This window comes from Mesoplodon bidens (genome assembly GCF_964165515.1).
Source record: "Mesoplodon bidens genome assembly, chromosome: 4".
NCBI lineage: Eukaryota > Metazoa > Chordata > Mammalia > Artiodactyla > Ziphiidae > Mesoplodon > Mesoplodon bidens.
In genome coordinates this window covers 127,636,890-127,651,126 of record NC_138160.1, presented here as the reverse complement: position 1 = coordinate 127,651,126, position 14,237 = coordinate 127,636,890, and the positions used below count along the sequence as shown (strand labels likewise).

Genomic DNA, 14,237 nt, shown 5'->3' with positions numbered 1-14,237 from the left:
ATGTGCTGGAGCAGGGCCACCTTCCCCAGTGGTCCTGCCCCATTCTGAGCAGGTTTGAAGATGAGCTTCAGGGTTTCCTGGTAACATGAACCCAGAGGAGCACATTCTGACAATCAAGGCGACATGAGGAGTGATAGGAAAGAAAATATGAGTGATCAGGGAAGGAGTCAGTTCAGTTCATTTCAGCAGATGGTCATTGAGGCCTTCCTCTGTGCAAGGAGAGAAGCACAACCCCCCAAACCCAGGGCCTGCTCTTAGCCCTTCCCACCCAATCAAGGGGCCCCATCAGGGGAGTACACACACAGGGACCTATAGAATCCAACTTAGTGAATGGAGAGTCCTTCCCACATAGGTCTGTCTGCTGAGAGCTTAATGTATGGGAAGTCAGTGTTGGCCAGGATGGCGGAGTGCCTCTTCTACTCTTTCCTGCCTTCAGTACAGAAGGGCTGGTTCTGAGGAGCAGAGCCACCACATGACTAGTCAGCAGCAGGTGGCCAGCCTGCTCCCGCCACCCTGTCATGGAGTGCTGGGGTACTGCCCGGTCTCTCTGGGTGGGCATCCTGCACGGGGATAGCAAACAGTGGAAAGCCTGGGCCCAGGAAGTACAAGAGGGGACACAGAGTTGGTGGCTAACCTTGAGACACCGTAGCCCTCCACATGGGGAGAACACGGCCCAAACAATGCCTAAGGCTCTGAACACTCCGACTGGAACTCCTTCTCTTGTAGAAAGAGCCACTAAGGAGAGTGGACCAAGGGCAGAAGCTTCCTCTAAGCCCTGTCCTTTTTAGGGAGAGGGGAGAGAAGGTCATTTTCCCTACACAGAAATGTGGGAACCAAGGTACCTCTATAAGAGGAAGATCACTCACTATGCTCCTGGAGAGGTATGGAGAACAATGGGAGTTTAGAAGGAGATAAAGGGCATCAAGAGAACTTTCCTCAAAAAAGTAACATGTGAATTCAACTTTGCACGGTGTAAGACATTTCAACAGACGTCAATAGGGAAAGGAGGTCACAGGTAGGAAAGTAAGGGGGATGTTGAGGAACGATTCATGTTGTTGGGGGCAGGTCACCAGGAGGGTGCTAGTGTGGCAAAGGCTCAGCGGGGCCGTGATGTGAAAGACGGGAAACGCCTATGCCATGGGCCTGTCAGGGCATGAGGAGCCACTGAATGTATTTGAGCAAGGGTGACATGATGTGACTGGGACTTCTGTCTAGGAAGCCAACCCTGGCTTTGGCTGAGGTGTGCATGGTCAGAGGAGAGCCTGGAGGCAGGGGACCAATGAGAAAGCTGAGGTTAGGGGCATTTGGGAAGGGGCAAGGGGAATGGAGAGGAGAGGGCACTGCTAGGACCAGTCAACAGACTTTAGAGATTCTGGAAGCTTACAAATATGGATACCTGTGTTCTGCCCCCAGCAGTTCATTCTCATTGGTCTGCGTGGGGCCTGGGCAGCCATGGTTGTAAAAGCTCCCCAGGTGGGGCTAGTGTGCAGCCCAGGTGAGAACTGCTGCTAAAACTACCCCCTCAATTTACTGAAGGAGTAGGTGAGGACCCCCGGAGTGTAACAGCTGAACCATGGCTTGGGTCTGGAATTGCAGATTGCTGATGTTAAATCTAGGGTTCTTTTTCAAAAACAGAGTCCTGCAGCTGAGGTCCTAGTGAAAGGGAGGAAGAATAAAAAGAAGAGCGACTCCATGGGGAAGAACCATTTATAGAGCAGAGGAAGAAAGGATGGCTGAGCGGGAGGAACCAGCCATGTGGGAGGTGGGGGATGCTTAACACTGTGGAAGGCCTTTGAAATTGACCATTGAGAAGTCACTGGCCCTGGGGAGGTCACTGGTTATTGGGCGGCAGCATAGGTCAGTAATAAAGAATTCCAGAGCCAGACTTCCTGGAAGGCATTTATGGCCATGTGAGCACATCCTGTGTCTCCATTAGCTTACCAGCTGGGTGACTTTGGATATGTTAATTTGTTTCTCTAAGCTTCAGTTTTCTCATCTGTAAAATGCATACAGTATTAGTATTTGCCCATAAGATTGTCTTGAGTTGAAATGATACATGTAAAACACTTAGAATGGTGCCTGGCACAGTGTGTGTGTGTGTGTGTGTGTGTAAGTGTAATCAATATGCATTAACTCTTATTGCTGTTACTGTTGCGGGTGGTAATCTCTGAGAGGCAGTTTTAACAGGATACTGGGGGCAGGTGTCAGATTTAATCAATTATGTTGAACTTCTGTACCTCATATCATGCCTCAAATGACAATAACCCAGTACTACTAAATTAATCTGATCATCACATTTTAGCTAGTTTAGTTGTACAGGATACACTCACCCTGCAGAATATCATCCCCTGTATCCAAGTGGTGGCAGGAAACCTTACTTGCACAGAGTTGCCTGTTGGCCTCTACCTGGTCACCTGTGGGACCCCATGCACCAGGGACTGCACATTCGGTAGGGAAGGGGAAAGTGGACAGGAGACGGAGGGGTGGGAGAGGGAGAGAAGAGGAGAACTGGCTCATTGCACACTCTAGAAATCACTCTCTAGTTTATAGATACCCCCGAAACACAGCAATTGGAGGAAAATCCCACAAACAACCTGCCAGCAGCAGCCAGGGTGTGGAAGTCCTGGGAACCATCCCTGTGTGCTGTGCTGTCCCTGTGATCAGGCCACTGGGTGTCACTCTTAACTCTGTGTTCGTTTAGGGTCAGGTTTCTGAAGATGGTCCAGCATTTGCTGAAATCTCTATCCTCTTCCCCCAGCTTTCCTCCCTGTACTGGTGTATTACTCCCTGAAGTGTTTGTACCCTGTTTGTACATATGTGTGCGTGTATGAATGTATATATGTATGCATGCATGTATTCTTTGATTTATTCATTTAATCAAATTGGCAGTGTATTGAGAATGAAATTTCTCAGAAGCTGTTTTCTGAGTCAGATTTAGTCTTTGCCTCTGACACATGGCAAAGGGATCCTGCTTATCCGCGGAGGCAAATTTTTGTGGGTTTCCTTTTTTATAGCCCAGATTTCAACATCAGCTACCTAATTTCACAGCAACAGCAGCTGGAAAACCCATTCTTAAACCTCAGGCAGGCCTTCTATCCGAATAGACAAAGTGTTTGTATTTGGCCAGAGTGACTTTGAAGACTCTCAGTAGCCCTGTGTGGAGCACGTCAGCCTGCCATATTTCTAGAAGCTCTGCCACACTCCTTCTAAGCCTGTCTCCATGCTGGGAAAGCCCTAATGTAATTTGTCAAGCTTCTTAGACTCTAAGTATCTGGGACTCAGGACGTTAGTAGATCAGCCATGCGGCAATGGACACAGAGGCAGAAGACCTCAGCTTCAGTGTCAGCTTTACCACTTCCTAGCTGTGTAATTCTGAGCGTGTCACTAAATTACTTTCTGAATCTTCATCTATAAATATGGATAAAAATACCTACATCATCGGGTTATTATGAAGAGTAAATGAAATAGTAAATTCAGGAATGCTTTGTAAAATTCAAGTGTTCTACAGAAATTTGGGATCATATTCCTTTTATCTCAAATGAGTTTAGATGTAGAATTCAATTACATGTTCTTTTGAGGATGGAAGCTCTTAGAGTGCTGGGGAGAATCTGGAGGTCAAGCCAGAGAGATGGGGGTTCAGTAAGTGTGGTGTCAAGAGCCATAGATGTCAGGACACAGCTTTAGTGCCAGTTCTGCCACTGATTAGAGGTGTGACCTTGAGCAGTTCACATTAATGGCTAATTTTCTCATCACTGACTTTCAAACTGCATTTATCTGAGCTATGGGGATAATGGGTAAGTGGCAGACCATGGCACTCCATCCCAGCCCCTCCGTTAACCTTGCTTGAAAGAGAGAACCTCTTCTTACATCCTACTTACATCCTGCTCTACCGCTCCCTAACCACCAACTTTATTTTTCTGTGCCTCAGTCTCTTCCTCTCTAAAAAGGGGATAAGAATAGTACCTGTATCATAGGGCAACTGCGTAGATTAAATGAGTTAATAGTGTGTGATTCATAATAAGCCCCTCCCAAGTGTTAGTTGTTATTAGCTCTTGGGCTTCTAAGTTATTTTTTTTTAATTTTTATTTTTTATTAGTTTCTGCTTTATAACAAAGTGAATCAGTCATACATATACATCTGTTCCCACATCCCTTCCCTCATGCATCTCCCTCCCTCCCACCCTCCCCATCCCACCCCTCCATGCAGTCACAAAGCACCGAGCTGATCTCCCTGTGCTCTGCGGCTGCTTCTCACTATCTATCTAACTTACGTTTGGTAGTGTATATATGTCCATGCCTCTCTTCTGCTTTGTCACAGCTTACCCTTCCCCCTCCCCATATCCTCAAGTCCATTCTCAAGTAGGTCTGTGTCTTTATTCCCGTTATACCCCTAGGTTCTTCATGACATTTTTTTTTAAAATTCCATATATATGTGTTAGCATACGGTATTTGTCTTTCTCTTTCTGACTTACTTCACTCTGTATGAGAGACTCTAGGTCTATCCACCTCATTATAAATAGCTCAGTTTCATTTCTTTTTATGGCTGAGTAATATTCCATTGTATATATGTGCCACATCTTCTTTATCCATTCATCCGATGATGGACACTTAGGTTGTTTCCAGCTCCGGGCTATTGTGAATAGAGCTGCAATGAACATTTTGGTACATGTCTCTTTTTGAATTATGGTTTTCTCAGGGTATATGCCTAGTAGTGGGATTGCTGGGTCATATGGTAGTTCTATTTTTAGTTTTTTAAGGAACCTCCATACTGTTCTCCATAGTGGCTGTACCAATTCACATTCCCACCAGCAGTGCAAGAGTGTTCCCTTTTCTCCACACCCTCTCCAGCATTTATTGTTTCTAGATTTCTTGATGATGGCCATTCTGACTGGTGTGAGATGATATCTCATTGTAGTTTTGATTTGCATTTCTCTAATGATTAATGATGTTGAGCATTCTTTCATGTGTTTGTTGGCAGTCTGTATATCTTCTTTGGAGAAATGCCTATTTAAGTCTTCTGCCCATTTTTGGATTGGCTTGTTTGTTTTTTTGCTATTGAGCTGCATGAGCTGCTTATAAATTTTGGAGATTAATCCTTTGTCAGTTGCTTCATTTGCAAATATTTTCTCCCATTCTGAGGGTTGTCTTTTGGTCTTGTTTACGGTTTCCTTTGCTGTGCAAAAGCTTTGAAGTTTCATTAGGTCCCATTTGTTTATCTTTGTTTTTATTTCCATTTCTCTAGGAGGTGGGTCCAAAAGGATCTTGCTGTGATTTATGTGATAGAGTGTTCTGCCTATGTTTTCCTCTAAGAGTTTGATAGTTTCTGGCCTTACATTTAGGTCTTTAATCCATTTTGAGCTTATTTTTGTGTATGGTGTTAGGGAATGATCTAATCTCATACTTTTACATGTCCCTGTCCAGTTTTCCCAGCACCACTTATTAAAGAGGCTGTCCTTTCTCCACTGTACATTCCTGCCTCCTTTATCAAAGATAAGTTGACCATATGTGCGTGGGTTTATCTCTGGGCTTTCTATCCTGTTCCATTGATCTGTCTTTCTGTTTTTGTGCCAGTACCACACTGTCTTGATTACTGTAGCTTTGTAGTATAGTCTGAAGTCAGGGAGCCTGATTCCTCCAGCTCCATTTTTCGTTCTCAAGATTGCTTTGGCTATTCGGGGTCTTTTGTTTTTCCAAACAAATTTTGAAATTTTTTGTTCTAGTTCTGTGAAAAATGCCAGTGGTAGTTTGATAGGGATTGCATTGAATCTGTAGATTGCTTTGGGTAGTAGAGTCATTTTGACAATATTGATTCTTCCAATCCAGGAGCATGGTATATCTCTCCATCTATTTGTATCATCCTTAATTTCTTTCATCAGTGTCTTACAATTTTCTGCATACAGGTCTTTTGTCTCCTTGGGTAGGTTTATTCCTAGATATTTTATTCTTTTTGTTGCAATGGTAAATGGGAGTGTTTTCTTGATTTCATTTTCAGATTTTTCATCATTAGTGTACAGGAATGCCAGAGATTTCTGTGCATTAATTTTGTATCCTGCTACTTTACCACATTCATTGATTAGCTCTAGTAGTTTTCTGGTAGCATCTTTAGGATTCTCTATGTATAGTATCATGTCATCTGCAAACAGTGGCAGCTTTACTTCTTCTTTTCCAATTTGGATTCCTTTTATTTTCTTTTCTTCTCTGATTGCTGTGGCTAAAACTTCCAAAACTAGGTTAAATAAGAGTGGTGAGAGTGGGCAGCCTTGTCTTGTTCCTGATCTTAGTGGAAATGGTTTCAGTTTTTCACCATTGAGGACAATGTTGGCTGTGGGTTTGTCATATATGGCCTTTATTATGTTGAGGAAAGTTCCCTCTATGCCTACTTTCTGCAAGGTTTTTATCATAAATGGGTGTTGAATTTTGTCGAAAGCTTTCTCTGCATCTATTGAGATGATCGTATGGTTTTTCTCCTTCAATTTGTTAATATGGTGTATCACATTGATTGATTTGCGTATATTGAAGAATCCTTGCATTCCTGGAATAAACCCCACTTGATCATGGTGTATGATCCTTTTAATGTGCTGTTGGATTCTGTTTGCTAGTATTTTGTTGAGGATTTTTGCATCTATGTTCATCAGTGATATTGGCCTGTAGTTTTCTTTCTTTGTGACATCCTTGTCTGGTTTTGGTATCAAGGTGATGGTGGCCTCGTAGAATGAGTTTGGGAGTGTTCCTTCCTCTGAAATTGTTTGGAAGAGTTTGAGAAGGATGGGTGTTAGCTCTTCCCTAAATGTTTGATAGAATTCGCCTGTGAAGCCATCTGGTCCTGGGCTTTTGTTTGTTGGAAGATTTTTAATCACAGTTTCAATTTCAGTGCTTGTGATTGGTCTATTCATATTTTCTATTTCTTCCTGATTCAGTCTTGGCAGGTTGTGCATTTCTCAGAATTTGTCCATTTCTTCCAGGTTGTCCATTTTATTGGCATAGAGTTGCTTGTAGTCTAAGTTATTTTTGTTTTAAAACTGGATTCTGAAGTTTAAAGAATATTTAGAACTGAAAGAGATATTAAGTGTTGTCCAGATAGGCACTGGACTGAATACTTTCCAAGGCACTTCTAATTTTCATATTCTTTGATTCTATGACAGACCTCTGGTGAGCAAATTAGTTTTAACAATTAGTTTATACAATAGAGAAGAGAACAGAACTCTATTATTTATAATCATTTCTTCCAGCCCCCTGGCCCTCCTTCTACCCGCTTCCCACACCGTAGCCTTCTTTCTCTATCTTAATGCTACATAACACTGTTCTGTGTCATGGAATCAGATGTCAACATCCAATGTGAAAGGTTCGTTCTGACCACAGTCAAGTTTTCTCCATTGTTCCTCTAGATTGTGTCATTAATCCTGAGTGTTTTCTTGAAATACCCTGTCAAAGAAACATCTTTTAATCGTCCTTTTCCAACTCTTAACATTTAGGGCAGCCAGTTCCTATTTCTTCCCTTAAAAATGGTCACCATGTGGTCTCAAAGAATGGGCAGGAGTCGAAGGCAGGGGCTTTGTTTTCCTTGGGAGATGCAGTTTTAACAGGAAGGGTGTTTTCGTTGCCACTTTGATCCGTTCAGCGACGGCGTAGGTCAGTTCTGCACGGATGAGGTGCTACCAGCTCTTCTTCCCCGGCAGTATAAATAAACACAGCATACAACAGTGAGATGAGTCTGAGTTCAGCTCTGGGCACGTGGGTCGATGGCTTCTCTGTGTCCTCCACTACATCCTAGGGCGAAAAGAGAAGGGGTCGTGTCTGGAACCTTGCACTGATCTGTGTCCATGTCTTTTGCCTCAATACAGGAGCAAGAACTCCAGCTTTTTCAGTGATGAGGAAAGATGCTCTCTGGGGGTCCCGGGAAGTGACAGGAGAGCTGAGTGTGCCAGCTTCCTCCACACGCTTGCTCAGACTGACATAACATCTGTCTACCGGCTTAGTGAGTGTTCGCTCCTCAGACCCTGTGAAAGCCCAAGCTCCTCAAGATTAAGGGAGTGTTCCTAACTAGAAACAGAATATCTCTAAAGTATAATCCTATGCATGAATGTGAGGCTATGACCACGGTTCAGTTGATGACCTGGGTCATATTTGATTAGCAGCATTTTCACTTTGCATTTCAGACAGTTTTGGAGTTGAGGGGAACTTGCTGCCTAGAAACTCTGAGATGTGATGAAATCAACTCAGCTATAGCATGGGAGGCTGGCCATATTGAGCCTCCCATTCTAATCCTGGAGAAGAAAACTTCCTGGGTTGTCTCTGAGCGTTTTCCGTCTAGGGCTGAAGTTGTCTGGCTCCCCAGTAATGAAGGTGGAGCCATAGAATGTCATAGCTAGAAGGACCCTAAGAGATGACTTCTCCTCTTATTTTACAGGTTAGGAAACTGAGGCCCAAGTGAATTAGTGCCTGAGCCAGGATAAGAACTGCCCTCCCCTATCTTCTCGTCAGGACAATCCCTACTTCACCACACTGCCCCTGACACAAAATGACATTGGACTGTTGGGTGTGTTAGCTTTGGGTGGGTGAGGGACCTCAGTGCCTAGCACAGTTTTCAGCAGTGTCTGAATGACTGAGTGAATGAATGATACTCTTTTCTTTTACTTTGGGAGGGGCCCACTGCTCTGTGTCAGGAAGTGCATTCATTGGCAGGGTTTGAGGAAGGATTCCTGTTTCTCCTATCTCTTCAGTGATGGTGATGTTGTGTCTACTCCTGTATGGCCAGATTAGATGGCACACATTTCATGGGTGCAGCCAGAGATTCTTAAGAAGGGACCCTCAGGCCAGCTCCCGGAGCAGAGGTGGGAATTGGAGAGTTTCTCCCAGATAGGAACATCTGTGAAGAGCACCTCACCCAGGCATCAGCACCAGCCCTGGCAGCACTATCTTGCCACAAGCCGATCACACTGCCCCACCAGGCTGAGCCAGGAAGCTGAAGCTATGAATGCAGCCTGGTAGGCAGGAGGTCTGAAAGGTGTAAAAATCAAGGACTACTTGGGGTCGGCCTTGAAGGCAGGGTGGCTATAGGCTTGGATCCAGGGTATCTGCCAATTGTTGATCCAGTGGTTGAGAGAGGTCCAGGGGCAGGTCTCAGGCAGTCTGTTATCTCTTATCTATAGACCAGGAGTGCAGCTCTGCTGGGTGCAGGGCTGCTCCTTATGGCTGCACAGGCTATCCCTGGCACCAAGGCAGCCAGCAGAGGGTGCATCCTACTGGTAAATTCCAACTCCCCCAAGGCCTATGCCCTGTAATTCTTCTTCCCAGAGGAAGCATTTTTTTGGTAACTCATGCATCATTTGTGCTCTCGGTGGTCCTGGCCTGCAGAGAAATGACGGCATAAGACTGGCACGTGTTCCGCAATGTCAGGGAGGGCCAGGTGCATGAACAGCTCTCCAGAGCCCAGCTCTCTAGCTCTGCTGCGTTTGGCTGTGGGACCTTTGGGGGTTGCAGATCTTAAGTATGTGCAATGAAACTCACAGAAGAAGCCTTCCCTAGAGAATAGCAGGTGGAGGCTTGACTTGGTGAGGGGCCTGCTACCCTCAAAGTGCACTGGAGAGCTCAGAGTGCAGGCACAGGTGGCTGGCTATTGCTTCTTTGCCAGGAAGAGGTAGAATCTTCTTTCTAGCAGCCCTTGTCCTATGGAGCATGAACCTGGCCTTCGCCTCCACAAGCTCCACTGTGGCTGCTTTAGCCAAAGGGGTCAGCTTCTTTGCTGCCAAACCCCAGGTTGTCTTCTTGGTTCTCACCTTGTCTTAGTTCACTTTTATGTTAGGTGGCTGCACCGTAAGCCACCTTGCTCTCCTTGACTCCTCTTTTCTCTTTACAGACTGCCTTTTCAGTCTCCTTCATTGGCTCCCATCTGCAAGTAAATGCTGAAGTTTTTCTGGCTCATTCACAAGTCCCCTCTCCCCACTCCTCCCCCACCCGCTTTGTGTTTCCTTCCAAATCCTTTTTCTGGGACTTTGACCCACTCTTTGTGACCTGTTGTCAGTCACAAATCCATATTTGCAAGTCTCCACTTTTCTCCTTGGCCGCAGATCTATTTCATTCTCTGCTAGAACTCCTGCAAGTACCGCAAACTCAAAACGTCTAAAACTGCTCAAGACGGTCCCTTCTCCCACCTCATCCCACCAAGGTACTTCAGGGAACAAAACTTAGGAACGGTAGATGCTTCTTTACCTTCTTTTCTTCATTATTTACATTTAGTCACCTCATCTTGTCAAATTTACAAAGCACATTGTGCACACTGAGTCTATCTGTTGAGTGGATGGATGCTGAATGAATGGAGGAAGGAAGAAGGAAGGCTGTACACACATAAATGGGAGGCAGTGCCACGTGCCACAAAGTGCTCTGCCCTTCGAGTTCTGTTCATGGCTTTGTCATAAACTTGCTGAGCCATTTGGGCCTTCAGATTCCACCCCCTGCCCCCCCCCCCCATACCCACACCTCTTGTCATAGAGCTCATGTTTCTGGCTTTTCTTCTCTGACTCTCTTCTCCTTTCTACCTCAGTTCCCAACTGTAAGGTGAGTGGGTTAAACAAGATGATCTTCAGGTCCCTGCAGCATTGATGGTGAAGGGAAGATGCTGCCTAGTACCTTAGGGATGGCAGATGGTCTGAAACTGAAACACAAAGTGTCCTAAGGGGCCACTGGTCAGGGAGCACCTGTAGGCATAAGCATACTGGGCCATTCTGACCTAACATAGGTTCATCCTTCATCTCTCTCCAGGTGGGTTTGAATCCATCCAGAGTCTTCCAAACGATCTGAGCGGTGAGTAGAGATCATGCTGAACCTGACCTCCAGTCCTGCAGGATAGCGTCCTGTCCTCTTGCCAAGAGCTGGCCACCATAGTTGCAGGTACTTAGGGTTGCTCAATTCTGCCTGTCCCTTACAGCGTCCCAGCCCGAAGGCTTCAAGGAGACCCGGCCTGGTGGAGCCTGGGAGGAGCATCAGGCCGTGGGCTCCAGACAGTCCAGCAGCTCCGAGGACTCCAGCCTGGAGGAGGAGCTCCTTTCAGCCGCCTCAGACACCTATCACCTGCCAGAGCCTGATGACCTTGATGACCCGGAGCTGCTCATGGACCTGAACACCGGTCAGGAGGAGGAGGAGGCTGAGAACTTCACCCCCATATTGGCTTTTCTGGATCACGAGGGTTATGCTGACCACTTTAAGAGCCTCTATGATTTTTCCTTCTCTTTCCTCACGACTTCCTTCTACAGCTACTCTGAGGAGGATGAGCTCGTGGCCTACCTGGAGGCCTCGAGGAAGTGGGCCAAACGGAGCCACATGACCTGGGCCCATGCCCGGCTCTGCTTCCTCCTGGGCCGGCTAAGCGTTAGGAAGGTCAAACTCTCTCAGGCCAGGGTGTACTTTGAGGAGGCCATCCACATTCTCAACGGGGCATTTAAGGACCTATCCTTGGTGGCTGCCCTGTACATCAATTTGGCAGCCATCTACCTGAGGCAGAGGCTGAGGCATAAAGGCTCGGGCCTGTTGGAAAAAGCAGGTGCCATGTTGGTCTGCCTGCCTGACCGGGAGTATAGTGCCAAGAGTGAGCTGGATGTGGTGGCCTATGTGCTGAGACAGGGCATCGTGTCGGGCAGCTGCCCCCTGGAGGCCAGAGCCTGCTTCCTGGCCGTCCGATTGCTCCTAATCCTCGGCCGGCACGATGAGGTCCTGCCCTTCGCTGAGCGCCTGCAGCTCCTCTCTGGACACCCTCCCACGTTGGATGCTGCAGCCACTATCTTGAGTTTTCTCTATGACAAGAAATACCTGCCACACCTTGCGGTAGCTTCTGTCCGGCAACGTGGTACTCAGAGCACCCAAGGGATGGCCCTTCCAATTTGGCAGGTCCACCTGGTCCTCCAGAACACCACCAAGCTCCTTGGCATCCCCTCCCCAAGCTGGGGTGAAGTTTCTGCCCTGGCGTGCCCAGCACTCAGGCAGGCACTGGCTGCCTGTGAGGAGCAGGTGGATCAGAGCACCCAGAGGACGCTGTGTCTCATCCTGTCCAAAGTGTACCTCCAACATAGGTCTCCTGATGGCGCCATCCACTACCTGAGCCAAGCCTTGATGCTAGGCCAGCTGCTGAGTGAGCAGGAAGCTTTTGAGTCTTCCCTCTGCTTGGCATGGGCCTATCTCTTAGCCAGCCAGGCAAAGAAGGCTTTGGACATCCTCGAGCCACTCTTATACTCCCTGAAGGGGACAGAGAGTGTTACCCAAAAGGGAGTGGTCCATAACCTCCTGGGACTCGCACTTCAAGGTGAAGGCCGGGTGAACAGGGCAGCCAACAGCTATCTTCGGGCCTTGAACAGAGCTCAGGAGGCAAGGGATATGCGCAACCAGGCGGTGGCTTTGGCCAATCTTGGCCATCTGACCCTTAAATCCTGGACTCAGCAGCCAGCCAGGGACTATCTTCTGCAGGCTGTGCAACTCTATTCTAAACTCCAGGCCAGCATGGAGACAGACATGGAATTAGTACAGGTGCTTCTCTGGTTGGCCCAAGTTGAGGTGTATCGACGCCAGCTGGCCAGTGGCCGCTTTTGTTACGAAATGGCATTGCTGTTTGGATTAAGGCATCAACACCTGAAGAGTGAGTATATCCCATGCTGCTGGGATGCTTTAGAAATAGGTGTTAGAAGACATTTTTTCCATTATCTCCACTCATCTCATCCGTGTTCCTGCTTTATGTTCAGGTCAGCTTCAGGTCACCAAATCCCTCTGCCATTTCTACAGCTCTGTGTCCCCAAGCCCCGAGGCATGTATCACCTACCACGAACACTGGCTGGCCCTGGCTCAGCAACTCAGAGACCGGGAGATGGAGGGGAGGCTGCTGGAGTCCCTTGGGCAGCTCTATCGGAACCTAAATACGGCCAGGTGAGTCCAAGCTCAGGGATAATTCTAGAACATCTTTTCTTCCTTAAGGAGAATCAGTATTCTTTCCCTAACGAAGTCAAGTCCAAATGCACATGATATGTTTATGGCATCGTGGAGAAGAAAGTGGTCTCTGCAGCCACATTGCAAACTCAGTGCCATCCATCACTTACTAGCTGTGTGACTTGGGGCAAGTTTTTACACTTCTCTGTGCCTCCGCTTCCTCACCAGTTAATGCACATGGGGTACTTGGAACAGTGCCTGGTAGACAGGGCTCAGTCATGTTGGTTATGTTACAATTACCTGTGTGTTTCTATAACAACCTATCAAGTGAATGTGGCTGAGAGTGCATAATTCAGAGAGGTGGCAGTTACACTGAGGACCGTGGAACCCTCAGGAGGTCTTCGTTACCTGAGGAAGTTGGTATTAGAGAAAGGACCAATGTAAATAAATGCACAGAAAGCAGGGGTGTAAAATTACACAGTAAAAATTTGGAAACTTACCTTTAAAATGAAACTGGAAACGATGAAACTAAGTTTATTTTCACTTTTCAGTTAAGAAGCTTAGGTTATCACCGCAACTATGCACTAAGTTGTAGAATAAATACACAACAAAAGAACTGTTAACTTTTCAGCTTAATTGTGTTGACAAAACTGTATAATACCACAATTAAACCTCCTTTGTTTTGTGATTGACTTTTAGCACTCTCTTAGAAAGACTCATTTTTGCAAAAATATCCCAAAACTTAACTTTCTATCCAAGCCTTTTTTTTCACCCTTTGATATTTAAATTATTCTCAAGTGGATTATCCTGCCATCTCTTGATGATTTTCCCTTTTCTATCTCTTTACTGGTCAAATCTGCCTGATCCTCATTTGCCAGTGACATGGCCTGCAGTTCTGCTTTCTAACAAGCCTTTAATTGATTTCATTAAATTCTACATGGTTGCAAGATATTTAATTTCACTTTGTGACAGATTAGCATTGTAACATTGTATTCATAATTATGACTGACTTCTGATGTAGAGCAGGGATAATTGCTAGTGTTGAGCAGAGAGAGGTGATTGAGGAGAAGCTATTTAAATGACAATTTTTGCTTTTCTAGGCAACGTGGTAACTTGGGCACCTGGTCAGTCAGATCACTAATAATCAGATACCGAATTCTTTCTCTCTCCCATTCTGTCTCCCTCTCCCTCATCTCGTCCCTCTCTTATAAGAATCAGGTATCCTCCAAATATCCCATTGCCTTTAGTCCCAGGAAGGGAGTTTTGGATCCTTGCAGCCTGTGAGGGGACAGGAAGTCTGGCCCCAGCCGTACCATGCTTCTATTCAGAACA

The 14,237-nt window shown here is 46.2% G+C and overlaps 1 protein-coding gene across 5 annotated transcripts in view; it reads left to right on the top strand.

Moving 5' to 3' along the window:
• SH3TC2 (SH3 domain and tetratricopeptide repeats 2) overlaps positions 1-14,237 on the top strand; it is a 58,849-nt gene that overhangs the window by 22,595 nt on the left and 22,017 nt on the right. For all 5 annotated transcript variants that reach the window (XM_081233971.1, XM_081233973.1, XM_081233972.1 and 2 more), the window contains 4 exons: positions 7,841-7,974; positions 10,758-10,799; positions 10,924-12,621; positions 12,725-12,905. In XM_081233971.1, the coding sequence (XP_081090097.1) occupies positions 7,841-7,974; positions 10,758-10,799; positions 10,924-12,621; positions 12,725-12,905 (2,055 nt within the window). The remainder of the gene's footprint in view (positions 1-7,840; positions 7,975-10,757; positions 10,800-10,923; positions 12,622-12,724; positions 12,906-14,237) is intronic.